The sequence below is a fragment of the Trachinotus anak genome, unplaced genomic scaffold, assembly GCF_046630095.1.
Source record: "Trachinotus anak isolate AG129_WGS33_773 ecotype Australia unplaced genomic scaffold, CSIRO_AGI_Tana_v1 ptg000010l, whole genome shotgun sequence".
Lineage (NCBI taxonomy): Eukaryota > Metazoa > Chordata > Actinopteri > Carangiformes > Carangidae > Trachinotus > Trachinotus anak.
Genome location: NW_027273861.1, coordinates 5,091,026 through 5,112,500, shown reverse-complemented (window position 1 = coordinate 5,112,500; position 21,475 = coordinate 5,091,026). Strand labels below are relative to the sequence as shown.

General features: G+C 40.3%; 2 protein-coding genes across 4 annotated transcripts in view; one reads left to right on the top strand and one right to left on the bottom strand.

Moving 5' to 3' along the window:
• The window catches only part of cyfip1 (cytoplasmic FMR1 interacting protein 1), a 32,443-nt gene that overhangs the window by 8,989 nt on the left and 1,979 nt on the right, over positions 1-21,475 (bottom strand). For 2 of the 3 annotated variants that reach the window (XM_071487090.1, XM_071487089.1), the window contains 22 exons: positions 17,169-17,289; positions 15,750-15,839; positions 15,179-15,256; positions 14,683-14,784; positions 14,413-14,594; positions 13,384-13,480; positions 13,062-13,190; positions 12,829-12,933; positions 11,893-11,984; positions 10,988-11,105; positions 10,281-10,403; positions 9,952-10,077; positions 9,692-9,858; positions 8,205-8,352; positions 7,063-7,216; positions 6,779-6,935; positions 5,603-5,699; positions 5,111-5,187; positions 4,231-4,339; positions 4,032-4,151; positions 3,608-3,807; positions 2,328-2,415 (listed from right to left, as the gene is read on the bottom strand). In XM_071487090.1, coding sequence (XP_071343191.1) covers positions 2,328-2,415; positions 3,608-3,807; positions 4,032-4,151; positions 4,231-4,339; positions 5,111-5,187; positions 5,603-5,699; positions 6,779-6,935; positions 7,063-7,216; positions 8,205-8,352; positions 9,692-9,858; positions 9,952-10,077; positions 10,281-10,403; positions 10,988-11,105; positions 11,893-11,984; positions 12,829-12,933; positions 13,062-13,190; positions 13,384-13,480; positions 14,413-14,594; positions 14,683-14,784; positions 15,179-15,256; positions 15,750-15,839; positions 17,169-17,285 — 2,676 coding nt within the window. In that variant the 5' untranslated portion in view covers positions 17,286-17,289. The remainder of the gene's footprint in view (positions 1-2,327; positions 2,416-3,607; positions 3,808-4,031; positions 4,152-4,230; positions 4,340-5,110; positions 5,188-5,602; positions 5,700-6,778; positions 6,936-7,062; positions 7,217-8,204; positions 8,353-9,691; positions 9,859-9,951; positions 10,078-10,280; positions 10,404-10,987; positions 11,106-11,892; positions 11,985-12,828; positions 12,934-13,061; positions 13,191-13,383; positions 13,481-14,412; positions 14,595-14,682; positions 14,785-15,178; positions 15,257-15,749; positions 15,840-17,168; positions 17,290-21,475) is intronic. The other variant, XM_071487091.1, reaches the window with a different exon arrangement.
• On the top strand, positions 1,052-1,881 carry LOC139626676 (fibronectin type III domain-containing protein 9). The gene has a single exon (XM_071487099.1). It carries the CDS (start codon positions 1,115-1,117, stop codon positions 1,748-1,750), a length of 636 nt encoding a protein of 211 aa, XP_071343200.1. The 5' UTR covers positions 1,052-1,114; the 3' UTR covers positions 1,751-1,881.

Genomic DNA, 21,475 nt, shown 5'->3' with positions numbered 1-21,475 from the left:
AGATTATCTGTGTGTAAAAAGAGTAATGACAAAAATAACACAAGTAGACCATGTCATTTGAGTGTGTCTTATTCTCAGTAAGCACCACACCTTCTCTGCATTATTTTAAATGGTAGTGGGCTGAATGAACACTTGTGGTTAATTATATCACACTGCATTTGATACCATGTAAATTAAAATAATTCAACACTGAGGATCTAATTTGGGCGTTTCTATGAACCGTTTCCATTTCACAAGAGCTGAAAGGCTTATTTTGCCACCACCTGACATCTATTTCAGGTCCAGATCATGCTATCATTTTGTGCTCTATAAGCAAAAGTGCTCATTTTCTATATATATATATATATATATATATATATATATATATATATATATATACACATATATAACAAATGATGCTCAAATCAAAGCTAAAACCATAGGTCCTACCACTCAAACCTGACCTGACCAGTTTGGGGTTTTAACTGCTCAAGGTTGGCAGATCATCACCTGTACTGTAACAGGTGACTAACAGCACAGATCACATGTAATTCTGCATTATGTAATTTCCTGAAAGTCTGTACATATTCTCATCTCCCTCCCACCACTGCACTTTGTCCCTCTTACAATGCTTATTGTCCTCTGATACTGTTCTTTCCCTTTTTACGCTTTGCATGGTGAGGGTGTTGGATGAATGGATAGACATGACATTTCATTTAGCACTATGCAATTTGAGCAGGACGTACAGGGCGGAGGGAATTACATGTTTTATTGCACCGGTATTTATTTCTAATTTGGCCATAGGTGAGTCAGGATTCAAATATTTTTGCCATTACAACAAAAACATGCTGCAATCCACTGTAATCACCCCAAACGAGCACAACCAGACCAACAAACCTGTATTTTCACTATGATTTAATCGCTACATGTTAGTGGTGGAAGCTCAGTGTATGATCCACCGGGTGGAAAGAAACACAAAAATCAGAACCGTCTGTGACAAAGTTCTATCTTTACTGATTTTTGTTCCTGTCAGTGTCTTCATTTATGTCATCTCTCTTTTCCAGTTCAGTTTTGCATTGTGAGCAGACAACGACTGCAGTAACTGAGGAAACACTCCACGCTACAACTCCTCCTCATGGGGATTGCAGTCTACAACATCTCCGCCACCTCAGCCAGGGTGAGCTGGCCATCATTCCCCGGTTGCCTGGACACCTTCTACAGCGTCATGTACGACCCCAACTGGAACAGCCTGCTCATGGGCTACAAGCGCAAGAGCTTCTTGCACGAGGAACGCATCCCCGTCAGTCAGACCAGCACACACCTGGCCAACCTCCTCCCCCAGACCGCCTACTTCTTGTGTGTGACGTGTCAGGCCGCCAATCCGGTGCGGGACCAGTGCCAGGTGTTCAGCACTCTGAGTGAGAGCAGCCAAGGTCAAGACAGAGCAGGCTGGGAGCTCGCCATGGGCGTCTGGCTGACCTGCTGCATCTTGCTCCTGGTCATCGCCGGCATCCTGTTGTGGGGGTGTCTTCACACCATCTGCTCCCTCCAAAGCCAGGCCACAGACGGCTGCCCGGTGGTGACCAACTCAACCCTCCAAGACATGTCCGCATCCGGATGCCTCTACACACCCCAAAGCAGCGAGGATAGCACCAAACACGCTGCCATCCCACAACCCCCCCTCCTCTCAGCGCAGACCACTGGCCGCATAATTACCCAAGACCATGAGCTGAGGACGCTCACTAAGCTGTCTGGCAGCGAGCCAGCGTGAATCAACTGGATTGAGGTCATCACAGCATTGTTCTGCCCGGACTGAATTGTCACTGAGTATTTTCATCCACCTATGAAATCCTATTCAAGAGAAATAAAAATATTTTCACGGGAACCATTTAAAACAAAACATTAATAAATAAAATATCCGTGATAAATGTTCTGAAAACACATGAAATAATAATGAATCCTGTCTAATTATCATATATTAAATATTGTTCCACTGAATGTTCCTCTTACAGTTCATGAAGGACTTTTTGATCTCAATGTTTTTCTAAGATACATTTAGATCTTTGCATAAAAACAGCCACATTTTTTTCCATTTGTTTTGCACATTTTTTAGGAGATTTCACACAGTTGTCCATAATTATGCTTTTCCACTTGTATTCTATTGGTGTTTCTTACTGATGTGTAGTGAATGTTTGACTTCAATGTGTGGACGTAAGAAGTCAGTCATGTCCTGTCAGAAATCAATAAAAAAAACCTTCCATTCATGGAATCCAATAACAAAGAATGAAAGGTTCTTTCTCTCTCTCTCTCTCTGTGGGCGATGAATTAAAAAAAAAAAAAGTACTGACCTTTGACCCATACAGATACTGGGGCTGAGCATTGGGTGGCTTGTCCCTCTGGAACTCTTGAGAGAAGGGCAGGACAGTACGCACAAACCTGAACACACAGATTATTCAAACATGTATTTGTACCATCACTACTATCAGGATATAATATGCACAATAAAGAGCAGCAGGAGGCTAAAAGAAGAAGAAAAAAAAACAACAACACACACAACAACACGTCTGTCCTCTTTTCTCAGTCCTCCTGAAGATAACCTTGAAGGAGTGCTGCATTGCAGAAACACCTTTATCGTCTGAGACATAAGTATAGCAATAAAATATGAATAAACCCAACATGGAAAATTCAAACAAGTTCAGTTGCAGACTGTATGGAGGGTGTTACTGTTTATTTTAAAGACCCCTGCTGAGAATGCATTAACGTTAATGAATAATCACATAACCAATTATAAGATGATTTTTCCTGGTTCCAGCTTCTCACAAGTGAATATTTGCTGGTTTTCTTAGTCTCCTATGATCATAAACTCCTTGGTTTTTAGATTGTTGGTCAGGCCATTTGTGTTAAATTGTGATGAGCGAACACCAAACCATCAAACTGGTTGCTAAATAATCTGAAGTTTGATGTGTGCTGATAAGTTTGAAGCCACTTGCCAAAACACAACTCGATTTAGGAATATACAGTATACACTCATAATTATTAAGTAAAATCATCATCATCATCAAATCATTAAGGGTTTTAAAGCTAGATTTTTACACACTGTCTCTCTACAACACCAGAGTTATAAGCCTTAGGTGATAAGGCATGTGTTTTACTGTATACTGGTGCAAATGTCAAAACAAATTTGAAACATATTAATATTGAGTGAAACTGGGTCTTTTGGGGCCCCTGGAGGTCTGGGTCCACAAAGCAGGTTCCCACTTTGCCCAGATGGTAATCCTGCCTGGCTGCTACTGATTTAGTTGTATGCATTTACATTTACATTTATGCGTTTGATCTGATCCAGAGTAGGTAATTCATTGCTGATGATGTCGCTGTGTGCCACCTGAGTATTAAGTAATTAATGATTGATGTAGCTACCACTTGACCATTAATCATGATTGCAGCATGTTGGCAGGAACCCGTGTTTTGAAAACTAATTGGCTTGATGGGGGTTTTTTTCGCTTATTTTTCTCTTTTAAACAAATGTCAGTGTTAATTAGCTAAGTAGTTTACCACCAGAAGGGAACTCCAGAAAGGAAAGGTATAGTACTGACCAGAGCAGTGGACTGTAACTCAGACAGTGACCCACCTGTTGGTAGAACCATTGTAGCAATAGTTAGGGAGGAAGTCATAGTTGAGCTCCCAGAAGACGTGCAGTGTTATGCGGCCGTAGGGGGCCGACACATTGTGGTTGGCCTCCCGGAACATGGCATCCAGGCTGTCCAGGGTCAAAAACTTACTGAGGAGCTTGTGTGTCATGCGGTTGATATCCAGAAGACCTTCCAGTTCCTTTAACCAAGCAATACACAGAAAAACAGTCCATTCCTGCACACTCACACAGTGTACCTCCTCTCACATCAGTCCAAGGACAAACTAGATAAGACTAGATCATAAAAAGCTTACTTCTGCCTCTGGAAACACAAACCAAGAAGCAAGTAATAAGAGCAAACACAAAAATACCCAGAAAGAAAAAGGAGAACTTTATTTATTCACAAAGATTGAAATCAACTTACCATGATTGAGGTGAGGTCCTCACTCTCAAAGCGATTGATGGCCAGCTCCAGAGACTTTGAAAGGGCAGCAGAGACCCTCTGAGTGATAAGCCTGTTCAGATCAATGGAGCGGCCTAGGAGCTAAGGTTCACAACCCATTAGTACAAGAGGCACAACATGAAGGTGGCAGTGCCGAATGCAAGATTGGTACAGTATATACCTGGACGTGGCGCTGCTTCAGCAGAGTCTCGTAGCGGTTGGAGGCAGGCCAGGGAATATTGGCCCCTTGGTTCTTGCAGTCAGCTCTCAGACGTTTGTCAAGCAGAAGACTGAGGGATTTGAAGGAAGAGTAAAGTTAACTGTAAGTGTTTTCATGAAAGTGTGAATCCACATTTTTAAAAGACTCTCTTCTGGAGGCTAGTACATTACAACAGCAGTTCCCCACTTTTCTTTGTCCAACTTACACCCACTTCCCTATCAGAGGAGGAGATCCCTTCAAGCACTCTTCATCAACACCACCCATCATGTCCCAAATGTCTGTGCTCGTTTCATCTGATTTTAAGTGAATGCTAAGTAACACCACAACAGGTGAGAATTGTTAAATAGTTTTTTCATACTACCGGTAAATGTTTATTCATTTATTCTTTAGCTCATCATTTCATCTGTTCATTCATTATTTAAAGCTAACTCTATGTTAGCCATTATTTTAGCTTATTGTTTCAAATATGTTTGCATTACTTTTAGCCAGCTATTTCAAATATTTATTCATTTAATTCAGCTAATTATTTTGAACGTTCATCCATTACTTTTAGCCAACTGTACTGTGCAGTAGCCTATTCTAACTGGTAGCTTTCTGGTCAGCATCACAACAATTTGGATGGTTCTATGTGGATGGTTATTTTCCACCTAAACTCAAATAAGTAACTATATGATTAAATAAATCATAATTTCCATTTTTTCAAATCATTTGAGCTACTCCACAATCTTTCCAAGTTCCCCCTGGCAACTTCAGAAGTATCCCATAATTGGAAATTACAGCATTACTAACGTATACACTATGAAAAAAGTCAATAAGAAGTCCATACAAATGTTACACCCACCTTCCTGCTAGAATCTTGTAGTAGGCGAATATCTGATCAGCCAGTTTGTAGACAAACTGATCAAAGCACAAGTTCACCTGAAATAATAACACAGGTTCAAATTAACATGTATCTTTAAAAATACATGTTTCAATCTGTGATGACCATTTTACCAGAGGAGAAACTCCACCATGAAACACATTTTTTCAGTTTTGGAATATTGTACTTGCAAATACCATTTTAAATCAATTGTTTCTAGGTAATACAATTAAATAAACCAGTGTTTAAGCGCTGGCTTGTTAAGAAAAATAGTCATTGACACTGATTTTGAAAACTCATCACACACAGTGTTTCTGGAAATTGTCATGATATACATTGACTAAATATATTGATACATACATTTTGAAAGGTGACATTCTACAGTGCAGCTTATTAAATACCAAGGTTAAAGCTTGTCAAGCAAAATGGAAAATGAAACCATCCAGTATATAAAGCAAATATTTTGTCTATTACCTCAGCTTCTATTTCATCATAGAGGAACTGCTTCTTGAACTTGGTCAAGGCGTAGTGAGCACTGTCGTTGTACAAATCCAGAGGGTACAGCACATACCTGGAGGGGATTGAACCAAAAAAAAAAAAAAAAGTTTAATTCCAAAGTGTCTTCATGCGGATTCAAGAGTGAAGAAAATGAATGAAAATGAATGCAGGCTGAGACTGGAGTATGGTTTTTTGCTAAGAAGAAGGAAGACTGATAGGAAGAGACAGCAAAGGTTCCACATTGGATCACACAGCGCTGAAAATGTAGAGGGATACAAAACGGGCAGATGGTAAAACTGACATTGCATCTGTGGACTGAGATAAATCCAACTCTGATGAATCCTTTCACAAGTTCAGAGAAATATGTCAGTTTTAGTTTTAGAACTTAAATATATCACATTAACATAAGTTATTCTGCTGAACAGCTTGTCCACCAGTGTGCTGCAAATAAACTGTTTTCATACACTATACAGTCAGTGCCATAAATATTTGGACAGAAATTCTCTTCATTTGTTTCCTGACAATATTAAATATCTATATGGTAAATACACAGACTTTCTACCAGCTTTGGGTGCACATGAAGAATTACAGCAGTTACAGTTCATGCCAGATGAAGTGCTTAATGGCTTATGTAAAACCTGCCTCATATCAACATAATCCTGCAGCAAAGTTTTAAAACAGACATTCATAGCTAATCCCAATTTTTAGGATTTTACCCAGGGTCTTTTTGAAAACATAAGATAAGAGGAAACAGCTATTGAAGTTGCTGAATGCCTCTGGCCAGTCACACCACCAATAATCTCACACATCCAGGCCTCTCTCTTGACAAATTCAAAGCACAAAGTTTGGTTAGAAAAGGACAAAGACACAGTGTGCTGTCTTTGTCCTTACAACTATCAAGTCTCACCATGGAGAACTTATGAAGATCTTATCTTCCCACTGCTAGAGGGATGCTTCACATCCAAGATTTAGACGAATAGTTAATGCTAAAGAAAGGCCCCAAAAAACAAACCGCTAGAATGTTGGATGTCTTAAAGATAATAAAATAAAATTTAAGGATGGGCAGAAACATGTGAGGTTCTGGAAATTAGTACGGAATTAAAGTTTCCCCACAATTATGGCTACTACATTAAACAAAAATGCAGATTTTACTCCATCATGGAAGCTTCCTTGGTCTCCAGGATGTGGTCGGTGAGGATCCAGGGCATGGACATCTCAATGGGGAACTGGATCCTGCGACCCATAGTGAGCTCCAAGAAGAACTCTCTGAACCAGAGCTGGGAGAGGTCACAGCACTGCTGCAAGGTCTCTGCACAGAAGAGACAACAGGCCCTTATAAAACGGCTATCATAACAGCTGCCCCATCTCCAGGCAGTTATGCAGCTTTCAAAGGACTCTCTCAGGAGCGACAGGATCAAATTGCTGTTTCCTCTCACCACTAAAATTCAGCAGATGGGTGTAAAAGAAGGACTCGCGGTGAAACTTCTCAATGTCCAGGATGGTTGGGCCTTCCAGACTGCTGCGCAGAGTCTTCTTAGAGCCACTTTTGTCAGCAATGAGAGACTCCAGCATGGTCCTCACCATGTAGAGCTACATATGTATGTGTAAAAACAAAAAAGAGAAACAATGTAAGTAAAATCTCATTACTGTCTACATCCCAGTGGGTTTCCAATCACATCACCTGCAAACACCACATGTCCTTCGAACACAGGTTTTCTAATCTCATTACAGGTGGGTGGCTTGTATAAAAGCTCTTGTGTCTGTGTTGCCTCCTACATGTCACAGAATATTATCTCATTAAAAAACATGCACCTAACATCCACCAGAAAATTTAGCAGGAACGTGGATTTTCTTCTTTTTTTCCCCTCTGCCTGTTCGAACATAGCCAACATGCATCAGCAGGGAGGCTGCAGTACATTTTCCTGCTGCTCATCACTCAAATAAGTTTTGAGTTCACCTCAGTGGTGAACACTTTCTTAGATCTGTTTTCATAATATACATCATTTACAACTCAGATGAGTTTATTCAGGGCAGATAAACACAGAAGGTGATTGTTCAGGGCTTTATAGTCTCGCACCTGGAAAAAAGATTAGTTCTTGGTATTGAGCACTAAGCTGATAAATCTGTGTGGTTTACGCAATATGAGGGTTGCTACTAAATAATGACAATAAGTGTGATATGTAACATAATTCCTATCCAACGCTGTAATGTGGAATGTAATGTAAAAGACTTAAACAGAGCTACACAGGGACACTTTGAAGGGTAAGGCTTATTATAAGTCATTCATATGTGAAGAGGGAACAATACAGAAAACACAACAGGCAGGTTTATGAGGCCTTCTGAGCTCCTATTATCTCCCTCACTCAGAGGTGATTCAACTCTGACGTGACATGTCACAGAGCTGAGCTCAAATCTGATGTGCTACAGGAGCAATGCAAGCCTCATAAGCCATATGATTAATGTGGGTGGGCCTCACAGTGTGCAAGACCTTGGAGGTATAGGAAAGGACAAGAGGAGGAAAGGAGAAAGTGAGGTAAGGTAAAGCATGGGTTTATGAGCAGGGGCGTGGAGGTAAGACCTGTGTACTGGAGGGTCCCACAGCGCGACGAGGAACCTTAATGTCAAAGCCACCCTTGGGGTCTTTTTCTCCACGGAGGGCAGGATCGTTGTGAGGCTCACGGCCGGTTTCCCAGTCGCAGACTGTCTTCCGAATAGCCTGGAGGACGCTGCAGTAAGAGGACAATTCAGAAACGTCAGTGAGTTTTCTGGTTAACTGTTAGTCTGAGCACGAGTGTGCAAACTAGCTGCAGTAGCTAGCTGCAAACTGCTTCTCTTGAGGATTATGAATGTGAAGTATGCAGAAAGTATTGTTGTTTGGGGAAAATTTGCTGGAGGCTCAGTAACTCAGTAGGACACTTTTCTTATACAGTACAGAGATTTTTAAGAGAGCAGCTGCACAGAGCAGCAGACTGAATACACCAAAAACCACCACGTTAGGGCAGTGAGAAGGAATCTAAACAGTAACACTGTGAGTCAGAAAATCAAAGCAAAGAGCTCAAAGACACTATGAGGCTCCATAGAGGTTTATCTGTGGGTTCATCACTTTGAGTAACACCTTTCACTTTACACAGTCATGTGACATGACTATAGCAGGTTTAAATACACATAACACACACAATACACACAGCACACACACACACACACACACACACACACACATATATAGCCTGGAAATCCAGACCAAAAAAAAAAAATTGGCTGTATACTTGTCCTCTCATCCTCTACTAATGAAGGAGCTAACTGCAGCCACTCAGAACAGGGACTTCTTAAATTATTTGTGTTGCATAATTCAAGTCTAGGTACCCACTTGTGAGCTCAATATGTCTGGAATACATGTTTTGTTTTATTTGACTATTGAAAAATAATACAGCTCTGCAAAACTGTAAATCTCAAGTCTGCCTCTACTTGGTTCAGCGGCTGTCAGTGCGGTGCAGTCATTGTTCAATCAAGGACTGCTATTAAAAGTTTTCTCTCAGCACTCCAGCATACAGGGATTGAACATTTCACATATATATGATAACTTCTAGGAAATATTACCAACACAATTACTGCCTTGCACACACAGGCCTCCACTAACCAGTCAAATTGCAGGAAATATGGTTCCAATCTCCCCTTGTATTCCTGAGTTACAGCACTGAAATAGCCAGAAGTGTTTTCACACAACTTTATGATGTCACAGTAAATCAACTGTGAATTAGGGGGTTATGGTCAAAACATGTTTTGTGAGGTCACAGTGACCTTTAACTTTGACCTTTAACAACCAAATTCTTATCAGTTCGTCCCTGAGGTTCAGTGAAAGTTTGTGCTAAATTTGAAGGGACTTCCTCCAGATGTTCCTGAGATATCATGTTCATGAGAATGGGACAGACAGACGGACGAACAACCTGAAAACACATGACGCCTCCAGCCACAGCTGCCTCCAGTGTGGCGGCATAACAAGATGTGACTATTTGCAGCTGAGGTGTCAATGTGGTGAGTTAATTGCGACAGTAGTAGGATCTCTACCTCTGGACGACATTCTTCCTCTTCTTGATGGACTGCCGCAGTGGGTCACGCAGAGTGACTTGAGCAAAGTCCTGCAGAGCTGAATAGATGGTGTGACGGATGGCGTGATTGAACACACTCTCCATGCGTCCCATCAGCACCTGCAGTCCCTTTATCATAGCCATTACCTGCCAGACACACAACATTTAATCAGTGATAAGACTAATAGCAGTTGAAAAACCATACAGTATCCATCCAGCTGCACTGTAACTGTAACTGACCTCTACAAGGGCAAACTTCTCCTCGCTTGTGTAGTTGTATCTGGTGGCTCTCTCATACTCCTCAGCATTGTCAGGGCACTCCTTGTTGGAGTACTTGTCTGTGGGATGCACCAGTTTCCAGGAGTACTGTAGGCAAAGTCAGAAAGTACATAAATAAACATCGAGCGGTACTACCAGTACTTGATTTCTATGGTGATGCTTGCAGCTCTATGCTATCACAAAGAATTAAAACAAAAAATAAGAACTCAATAATTCAGTCTCAACTATCTCTCGTTATAGATCTATTTCTCTCCATAGATATAATTAATGAACAATCTGTGCTTCCTCACCACTTCCATGACATGAGCGCTCCACTGGGAGAGCAGCTGCATGCCCTGCAGGGCCAAGTCAAACAGCTTCCTGTACTCAGAATCCGTCTTTTGGGCTTCCTGACGCCCTGACCCGGTCACCACCTACATGGACACAAAGTAACACACTTTAACACACTCTGACCCACACGCTAAAGGCGCACACCATAAAATCCTGATTTGCTCACAGTGCGCGTTATTGAAAAGCATTTGTAGAGACTGCTAGGAGGAGGCGAGCACAAAAACCAAGGAGTAACATTTCATCATTCACGGTGTGATCATTAAAATTGCTTTCCAATTGTCACCATTTCTGTGCTCAGTACATCAGCAATTTCTAATCCAGAAGTGAGTCAGTTAAACCTCCATCTGAATCACACTGAATTGTGACCTCTGGAAATCCTTTGGGACAAGACATCTGCTCAAAAGCTTGTTACATCACTGCTGGGAACTGAAAGACCTCTCACATAAGAAAGAGCTCTTAAATCCCTCTTTAGAGTGTCTGCTGAAACAGCCAGGGGGCCACATCTGACAGAGGTGAACATAAGTACATGTATATGCACGCAATGTACATATCCACTCTTCAGCATTATATCAGCATAAAAGACAATCCAACACCTCACTAATGACCAGTGGTCACCAGTGGTATACCTGGGTGACTCACTTTAAGCCCTGTGGAATGTCACACTAACCTCACTGTTGCTATAGCGAGCCAGCTCTGAGATGAAACGCATATGGTCCTCACGGATCTGAATCATCTGCTCACAGATGTTGTATTGGGGGCTGCTGGATATATGCGTGCACGTCCACCTAGGGGGCGAGAGAGAGAGAGAGAGAGAGAGAGAGAGAGAGAAGCAAAGTGAGGAACACATGTAACCTTGTTAAAGAACAAAAGAACACACCAACGCTGACAGGAAGAAAAGACACCCCAAGGTTTATGGGGAAGAGGACAGAGCACATTACAAACTAATGAGGAGAGATGTGGAGCTGTGATGATGATGAATTCATTGTTGTTTTGTGTCTCTTCAGGTGGGTTGTTGGTAAAAAGAACATGAAAGTGAAAATGCTAGTCTCACTTTTTTAAAGGTATAAAGAGGGGAAAAAAAAGAAAATACAAGACAAATATTTTTCACACTGTTACCAATCTACTGCCATATTGAGTGAAAATCAACAGTACATCAATATGTAAGTGCATTTAAGAAAAACATTGTTTGTTAGAGATATAATGAAGCATTCACAGTTCACACACCTACAACAGCCAGAAATAGTATTTTTCAACTGTAATGTGTCCCTCAAGACCAGGATAACAGTATTTATATAAAGTCTATAGGTTTTTATCATTGTCCCAAAATGCATTTCTGTACTTCTGTCAGTAACATTTGTTCACTAGACCAAGAGTCTAAAAACATGCCAGCAGCTCTGTGAGGCTGTGCTTGGACACAGCATTGATCTGAGGTTTCAACATCTTAGTTTAGCACGTTAGCATCTCGTCTATTTCTACATCATCAGTCTTACTTGGTAATAATCCATTCATCTGTCGGCGACCATATCTCACACAGATATCCTGATCAAACAAAAATCTGTCTGCTCATCTCACCTGGATTTGTTCTCTTCAAAGTGTGCGCTGGTCTTGATGTACCGGGACAACTCAATCTGCATGTCACCAAATAAAGGGACCACCTGGAGTTGCTGTGAACATCAAGAAGTGAACAGAAATGCATTATTATTACCACATTAAACAGTGGGAGCACACTGAATGAGTCTGTCTCACTAAAACAGTAAAAGAAGTGTGAAGAAGAAGAGTAAAAACATCAAATTGTGGGGATAAGGTGATTGTGTTCGACCAAATGGAAAAATTCATAAATTGAAGTGACTCAGAAAATATAAAAGACAATCCTGTTTTGCTGTTTTTCTCTGTTTTATATGATTGTGTATATTCTTTGGTCTGTTGGTCAGACGACAAAGCGACATTTTAACAGGCATTTTCCACTGTTTCCTGGCATTTTATTGCCTTAAACACTAATTGATTTATCAAGCAAATACTCAGCAGATGAATCATTCACGAAAATAACTATTAGTTGCAGCATTATTTTATATTGTTATAAATAATATTGATATTTACAGGCCAGTATCAAAACTATTAAACTTGAGAAGAACATCAAGGACAGATATAATGAATGAAGAATATATATGTTACTAAATATTCATATGCCATAAGCAGAAACATATAATGTGGAAATAACAGTACAAAAGTGAGAATGTATCTAATTGTACTTGAGACATGTGGGCATTTGGTCTGGAGCAGATATTTTTCTTCCTTTATGTTTCCTTTCTTGTTGACTTACCTCACTGCTCTTTGCTTCATTTGCTTGTTAGCATCATTATTTGTATTATGGTAGCTTTATTGTTGGTTGGCTTTATTTTTAAAAAATGTAAATAAAATGCAAATGAAATAAATGCTTTAGGGTGCATTGGGAAATTGGGCAGAACATGTTCTTGTGTACATATCTGACACATGCATACATCCTGGTACCTTGAAGAACTTGTCAATCTTGGTGAGGTTTATTCTCTTCTTGGCATCTAGTTTGTAGATGTTGCTGCTGTTCCCGTCCATGAGGTACAAACCAAAACCCATTACCTGTGGAAGAGGAGCAGTGGTTACATATAGGATGTCAATTCCTGTCAACAATGCCACAGTAAATTGTTTGGAATGAGTGGGCGGATACAATCATGCAGCAGCAGCTGCAGGTGCAGGGCTTTACTTACTTTGAGCAGCATGTGTTTCTCACTGGGAGTCAGGTACATCTTGTTCTCGTAGTAATCGACACACAGGTTGACAATGTCTGCGAGCAGCTCCTCGTATCCATTAATCACTTCCAACTGCTGCTGCAAAGACTGGCAGACAGGATCAATCATACAGTAAGCTTCATGTAACTGTTAACACATTACATACACTGTGATGTCTATTTTGACATTTATTTTCAAATCATATTTTTTTATCAACTGCTTGTGTAAATCACTGAATACATTTTAATTTAAGAATGATAAGTCCTTCATGTTAAAACTATATGATGCACATCTGACTAACCTGAGTGATTTTGTTGTGGTTTGCCAGGAACATGGACAGATTCTGAGACTCCTGAATGGAAGAGGGCTCAGACATCTTTCTGAGGAACTGGGCAGCTCTAGGAAAAGGAAGGAAACAGATTTAAAAAAATAAATAAAAAATTACTCCAAACAGACATTAGCCATCTTTCTTCTGTCACTCTAACAAAGAGGTCTTCAAGCTGTGAGGCACAGCTCCCCAGGGGGGCTGCAGAGGGAAAGAGGGAAAGTGAGGCGTGAGCCACAATTTATGCCCTTCTCAGAGTCAAACATTTGTCACATCTGACCACACAGACATTTTAAGATTCAGTGTGGCTTACACTTCACAAGGATACCATTATCTCTGATCAACACTGCCAATAAACATCCATAAATCTACTTAGAATAATAGAAAAGAGGCTCTTTATAACTCCAGACTTGCCTCAGACTCATGTTCATGTTTTTATGTTTTCCTCAGTGTCAAAGTGATCCACTGATAGTTGTCTGACTATCAATGGGTACATTGTTAACAGGAAGTGCTGCTGACTTTTAGTGGTGCCACTTTACCCAAGTTGTAAACAAATACTGGCTTGAAAAAAGCTAACTCACTCACTCCATGCCAGCATTATACTTCCTCTCTACACCTCCAAAAGCCTGAAATAATGTGTCTTAATGTGTAGATCCAAAACTTCATCAAATCAAAGTAAGACAAAGAATAATAATAGGAGTTAATAAAATCCAATATTATTAAATTTTACACTTTAACGTTTAAAATATCATTTTCTTATAGTCTAAGACTCAGAATGTTTAATTCTCATGGTCAGAATATTACTGGACTCTCTCCTCAGTTCACAGTACACAGTCACTTTTCATTATCCCTGTGTTGAAAACATAAAGGGGCAGGATGGTTGAAAAAAACCTTGTCTGACAGACACTGTCCGGGCAGTGAGGCTGGTGCTGCCATCTAGTGCCTGTTGTGATGACCAACAGTGTGAACACAGGCAGTGCACTGTAACTTTCTCTGACTGTGTACCGTTTGTAGGCCGAGTGGTCATTCTTAACACTGCATTTCATGTTCTTCAATTCATCCAGCACAGCGAACATGTTGATGAACTTTCCGAGGGTCATCAGGTAAGCCTCAGAGACAAAGTCCTTCCTGCGCTCAGTGTGGCAGAGACGACGGACCTCCCCGCAGAAACGGTCAATTGCTGTGCGCTGAAAGAGAGAAAAGATTACGTTTATGCCACTTGGCCAGAGAGTGGATCATCAAAGCTGCTCTGCTGATATAGAAATATATATTCACCTGGAAGTACATGAAATTCATCAGCTTGGTGACTTCAGGCTCCAGGACCTCCACTGTCTTCTCATAGATCTCCACTCTGTTGGGCTGTTCGTTGCATTTCACCTAAAACACAAAAACAGAAACAGAAAACCTTAAAGGAAGAGAGCATAAAGGAAACTCCATGCAGCTTTTGTTTATCAAGATATTATCATATAAAATTAGGGCTGTGACTAACAATTATTTCCATTATCTATTAATCTGGACGTTATTTTCCAAATGAATTGTTTTGTCTACAACATGGCTGGAAATGTTTAAAAATGTCTATCACAAATTCCCAGAATCAAAGAGGGACATCTTCAAATTGATTGTTTCGTCCAACCAACAGTCAAAAAAGAAAAGATATTCAACTTACTTCCATATAAGGCAAAGAAAAGCAGCAAATTCTCCAATTTTAGAAGTTTGATCCAGAAAATATTTTTAACTTTGTTTGGAAAATGACTCAAAACACAGTGGTTACCTGTGGTATTGCACGTGAGCAGCTCCTCCAGGTGTAGAGCATGATGGCATACTCCTGCCCCTCTTCCAACATCTCATTCTAATTAAAAAAAAGAAAATTATCAATCAGATCAATCAATTCCAAACTGGGTCACATTTTCCAGACTAAATAAAAACACAAAACACACAGACACACAGAGTACACAGGGACTAAGACATGCATGCACCATTGCTTCTTTTGTAAGTCATTTCATCCCAGGACAGTGCATTAGTGCTTCCAAGCCAGTGTTGCCTCCGCACAGAGTGCTGTTTGAGTCTGACCCTGAGCAATTAGTCCGTCACTAATTAGACACAAAGCCCAACTATTCCTGTTAAGAGATGGTCCAAAGGATCCGTTTGTCCTCGGGCCATTTGATTCTGGGCCTGGGTCCTGTGAGCTGCCTGCTACACAATAGCAAATGCTCTGGTGGGACAAGAAGGTCCCATACCACGTCCTGTTCCCAAAAAGCCTGTGACCTCATTCTGGTGAATTCACTTTCCCGACATCAGTGGGGTGAGAGAAGACGAACATACTAATAAGTCATTCCACATACCATGCTGGAGTGGACGGTGGCTTGTTCGATGTATCTGGCGATGCCGGTGACAAAGGCATTTCGGTCCTCAAAGTTGGTGTTGAAGTTGGGCTGTGGGAAGATGGAGACATTATGTTCACAACAAATGACACAGGTACAAATGTCAAGTATGTTACAGACAAAACGAGTGAAAAACTGGGCAGTAAAGCAGTTTCTTTTTTTACAATTAGAATTTTCAGTGGTCCCCAGGAAGTTAATTTGCTTGAGCGGCCTACACAAATAGATTCATACATTTATACATTCATTTCATATTTCTGCATTTATTATTTCTCTCTTTTTAAATTTTGCATGGAAACGTAGTTGAAACTAATTACACAGATGGTGAGAAAGGCGCTATCCTGAGTAAGCTTCTGGATTTAATGCTGTTTTGTAGCCTCGCACTAATAAATTCTAACCCTGTTAGAAAAACTAGAATTTTTTCATTTTTTATAACAGAAAGCTGGATTATTAATTAATCTTAATCAGTATCAGTAGTTTTAAATAATACTGATATGCGCAGGTTATATTCAATGAATAAACCCAGTGGGAAATTCTTCTGTGGATGGTGAAACTTACTGACCCTGTGTCTATTCACATTTCTGTTTGTGGCTTCATGTGGTGGTTCTTGTAGCAGCTCTACATCAACTCTAACAATTCATTTCTGTTAAACTTATTTCATTTTTCTTTTATGTACTCATCTAAATAGGATCTTACTGCCTCTCTGGGGTAATAGTGATATTGAAAGCTATTCATGTTGATGTAATGATGAGATTTATTATTATCTACCATTCACTATATTTTTATAACTATATCTATCATGTTTTTAACCTTGAGGGAAACTGCAACAAGGGGAATGGGAGATATCAGAATCAGAATCAGAATCAGAATCAGTTTTATTGCCAAGTATGTTTTCACATACAAGGATTTTTTTCTGGTGATTGGTGCAATTGATCAGCAACAGTGGGGCTCTCTAGCCTTGTTGATGAGGCTAATAGCAGATGGGAAGAAGCTATTTTTGTGGCGAGAGGTTTTGGTCCTGAAGGACCGCAGCCTCCTGCCAGAGGGGAGTGTCACAAAGAGTTTGCGTCCAGGGTGGGAGGAGTCAGCTACAATCTTCCCTGCACGCCTCAGAGTCCTTGAGGTGTACAGGGAAGTACACTGATGAGGTGTATTGATAGACAAGGTGAAAGAGGAAGTTATTTCTACTCTAATATAACCTCTGTTGTCATGGTGCTGTGTTTGTATGCTCACAGAGTCAAAATATGTTCACTAGTGGCCATCTAAAATGAAAAACCACTGTATTTTAAGCAAGTTAGTGAGAAAACTAGCCTCTGACTAGAACAAATTTAATAATGAATTAATTGCATGCCCCACAGCAAGTGTGCAGCTGTCAGCACTGACCTGATACATGACCGAGGAGGGTAGGGGCTCGATGCATGGCTGCTGGTCCGGGAGCGGCAGCTCCTCCAGCAGGTCCACGTTGGAGAGAGCATCCTCTAAAGTCACCGTGGACGTCATGCTGCTGAAAAGGACACAAACAATCATGTTTATAACCTTTGCCCAAAATGGAAGGCCACACCTCAGACAATGACAAATCAACCTGTGCACAACCTATATCCAAATAATGACAGACCTCAATTACTGCAATGAGACTTGATTTTTTAGTTAATACGTTGTTTTTGTTTGACAAGCTGAAGGGCCAGCAGTATAGCAGGGGGTGGGTTCATAAAGCCAAAGTGAACTTCATCCTAAAAATCTACATCATCAGTAGTAAACAGATGCAACTGCAGACATCACCTTTAGCTTTGAACACAAGCTTCAAAGGAGCTTCTCGTGGTGCTTTAGGTTCCCCTTTGTGCAAACAGCTATCTGCTATCTGCAACGCTTCCTGCACAAATAGCCTCTGATCAACCAACCAGGTCAGAGCTGGATTGTGACCTCTGCACTGCTGAAAACAAAATGATTTTGCCACCTTTTTTTTCTTCCATATGCCTTCTCCATTTGGCCATAGTTTTGATTGCACATTTTACAAACCTGAACAGTTTTGCACTTAGATCATGTTAGATCATGTCCTGGGGTTAGGGGTTATTGATGGTGTTATGAGTTGGTTTGCAATACACAAAGATTGACAACAGGCATTCAACAGGCTATCTGAAATATGGAATGATGCATTTATGAAGCGTGAATGCACAGTCATCCTTTCTTTCTTAAGGGAAATCCCTGATATCGGAGCATCATTGTTTTATGTAATACACTACAGTCATGCTATCTCATTGACATTTTACATTATGTAATCAATTCCACCAAAAGACAAACAAAAAACCCTTCTTTTTAAATTAAGCAAATACAAATACCATAGTTAATACATTCTCACATTCCTTACATGCTACCAAGGACATGATCCACAATTCAACAAAATTAAATCAAATGCTATTTGATAAGTTCTCTTTCAGTAAGTGCTGTGGTATGCTTTGGTTTGCATTCTCACGCTGCTGCTGACTGCTGATTTTCGGATGTCACTGACACTGAACAATCAAAAAACCCATTGCAATCAGAATTGACAGTGAGTCAAACAATCCCCAGAGACCGACCACCAACACAAAAGCCTGGCAGTCAGTGCGGTTACAGGCTCAGGGTCAGGCGAGGTCACTGACCTCCTCCTCCTCTGCAGATGGAGGTATGGCACTGGGCACAAAGAGGAGAGGGTCCATATAATTAAAGGACTGCTGCAGAAAAGTGAGTTTTTAGTGGTGAATATTAGCACACAGTGACACAGCTGCTTTTATGTCTTTGTCAGCTGTTAAAAAATGTTCATTAACTGGATGGTTGACACAACTTCACATGAAGTCATCTTTGGCAGATTACTTGTTTGAGATGTCATTTGAGAAAAAAAAAGGGTTCAGGGTTTTCATCAAAATCATTTTCTCTTGATTATGTAGGCATCATGTAAAGCATGCAGAGGACCAGCACCTGATGCACGTCTAGGCCTGCCCTCCACAAAGATTTCCACAAAGCATGACCACCGTCAAAGGCGTCAGATTACAAAAGACAGCTGCTCTTTTTGATGATGAAAAGGAAGCATGAACAGAAACGTTTGTTAGTTGGTCGGTATGACTTGTGAGCGTTAATGAGATTATGTAAATTAAGTTTCTTCTCAGGTCAAATATACCTGTATATACTGTATGGTCAAATCCATTTACTTTGGAGATATCTGAAGAGCACCTGGAAAAACAATGTGAGACCATTTCATCTTCTCTAAAGACCTATTGGCCTGTTGGGAATCATCTGAGTATCTTTTAGATTACATTGATTAGTACTGAGGCTGAATGATATGTGCAAAAAAAAAAAAAAAAAAAAAAAGTTGCAATGAGTCATGTTTTATTTTTGCATGTCACTCTCAATGGAAAAAAAAAAAAAACCCAGCACAGTGCTTCATTTATGGCCTGTTGTGACACATTTATTTAACTTTATTTAAAAAAAAACTGCAGCTCTCGCAATTTGGATATTGCACTTGACATTACTTGTTCAGCCCTAATTTGTACAAAAGTAGCAGTTTGATTTCACTTCAGTTCACATGCTAATGCTCTGAGGAGCTGCATCACAGCTCTGACAAACTCATATTTGACACAATGACTGAGGTTCGGGTGCTAACATTTAGCTTTAATTTGAGTGCATTGACATCTAACACGTGTGGGAGTACAGAGCCAGCAGAACTAGAAATGTGTTACTTTCCTGCTAGTGCAGACGGCACTGCAAGTACCGTAATAATAAATCAGTAGGTTTTCATGTTGCTCATTGAAGTAGCCAAAGTACACAACAAAATGACCAAAGTCATTCCACCATACGGGGAGTAAAAATAGGTGTGGTTAGTTGCGAAACACAGTTTTTGAAAGAGAAGAGGAAGTCAGATGGGAAAGGCTATGTAAAGCAGTTTTCAGAGCATGTCTCATTAATGACTTAGCCAAAAATACATTTTTTAGTTTGTCAAGCTGAATTACAGGGGTCAACTTGGCAGAGTCACAGACTACAGATCAGTCATCTCAGTGACAAAACAGGGAAGTAGGAATCACAGACAACAGGAGCATGTGATGCAGGATCCACTTCAAGCTGGGGAAGGACTGGCCCTGGGCTTTAAGGCTGATGTGCAACAAACTGAAAGTGGCCAATAAAAAGCACACATGCACGCACACACACACACACACACACACACACACACACACACACACAAAAGGTTTTAAATAAAGCAAGTGCAACTACTGATGAGCCTAGTGATCAACTTTAACTCTGGACACAAACCATGACCACTATTGAAACAAGGAACTTTGGTGGCTTTTGCTTCAGTGCACAGTTCCTGTTTGGACTGCAGTGTCTCCTCTTCTAAGTAGCAGACAAGGAACGAATTAGAAGAACCATGCCTCTTCAAGTCTTATTTAGCCTGCCAGGATGATGGCCATCGCCCACTGCTGAAGCTGCACACCATGTGTAAGTACGGCTCCTTCCGTAATTACACAGTAAGGAGCTTAAACCAGCCTCAAGTAGGTAACCTAGGTGTGCCAAGCAGAGGCCAAACACAAGGCACTACCACGCAACAGAAATAATAATAATACCAGTTATGCTTCTCTTCAGCTTCTTGAAATCACACAAAGGATTTTAATGTTCAAGAGACATAAATAAAAAGAAATAAAATGAAAAATACTCCCCTATTTATCATTCACTAGTTTCTGTCAAACAAACAGTCCAAAGCTGACAGGGAACATAATGACAAAAGACTGTTGCTAAACTAGTTTGAAGAAAAAAATATTAATCATCATTTGAGCCAAAAATATAAGCCCATATTGAGTCAGCTGTATAACAACACCACATGTTGCAATCGACAGTGTGAACACTAGTTAGCAGCGAGGTTGAAACAGTTAGCAACAGTGATGAAAACGAGACTGAAACGGAGTGCTAGAATAATGGAGAAATGGTTGAGATGGACAGCTAAAAGTAAAAGGCTGTGTCCAACTCTCTGTCCACTCACTGAATCGTGCTCTACATTTACTGTCCACCATTTTATTTGAGTGTCCAAATCCTGTGTGTAAATATGTCCACGATATAAATTAAAAACAATGGGACATGGTATATACAGGACTTTCTGCTAACAATCCCACAATGCAATGCTTTTTTACTACCAACTACTGTGTAAACTACTTTGTGTCTGTTAGATAGGGAGAGTGGTGACTGAGTGAACGAGGGAGTGATTTTGGACACAGTCATGGATGGTATGTTTGCTCAAAGAATTAGATAATGGTTGAAATGGTTAGTTATGGATACATTGTTGAACTTGACATCTACAAATAATGGCTTAATGATTAATTAAAAGTAATGAATAAATAGTTGAAATAGTTTATTAAAATAATAGATTTAAGGTTTCAAACTTTGAGCTACTGAGTATCAAACCAACCTAAGCACTGACAGTCAAACAGGATACTGAATATCCACGTTTATAAAATCAGCTGTGTTAAATAACTATCTTAAAATCAACTCGGCAACAGCATTTGGACATTTGGAGCATGGCTGGTGGTGTTAGTGAAAGGGTACTCGAGTCATCTGACAGGCCCCAACAAAAAAGAAAAGAAAATAAAACTGATAAAAGATAAAACTGGAACTATATGCATGGCAGGACACCCCAACGAGGAAGGGAATTTCTTTTTTTTTTTGGTCATTAT

Coding starts and splice junctions, on each gene's coding strand:
- LOC139626676 (XM_071487099.1), top strand. CDS start 1,115: ATGGGGATTGCAGTCTACAACATCTCCGCCACCTCAGCCAGGGTGAGC.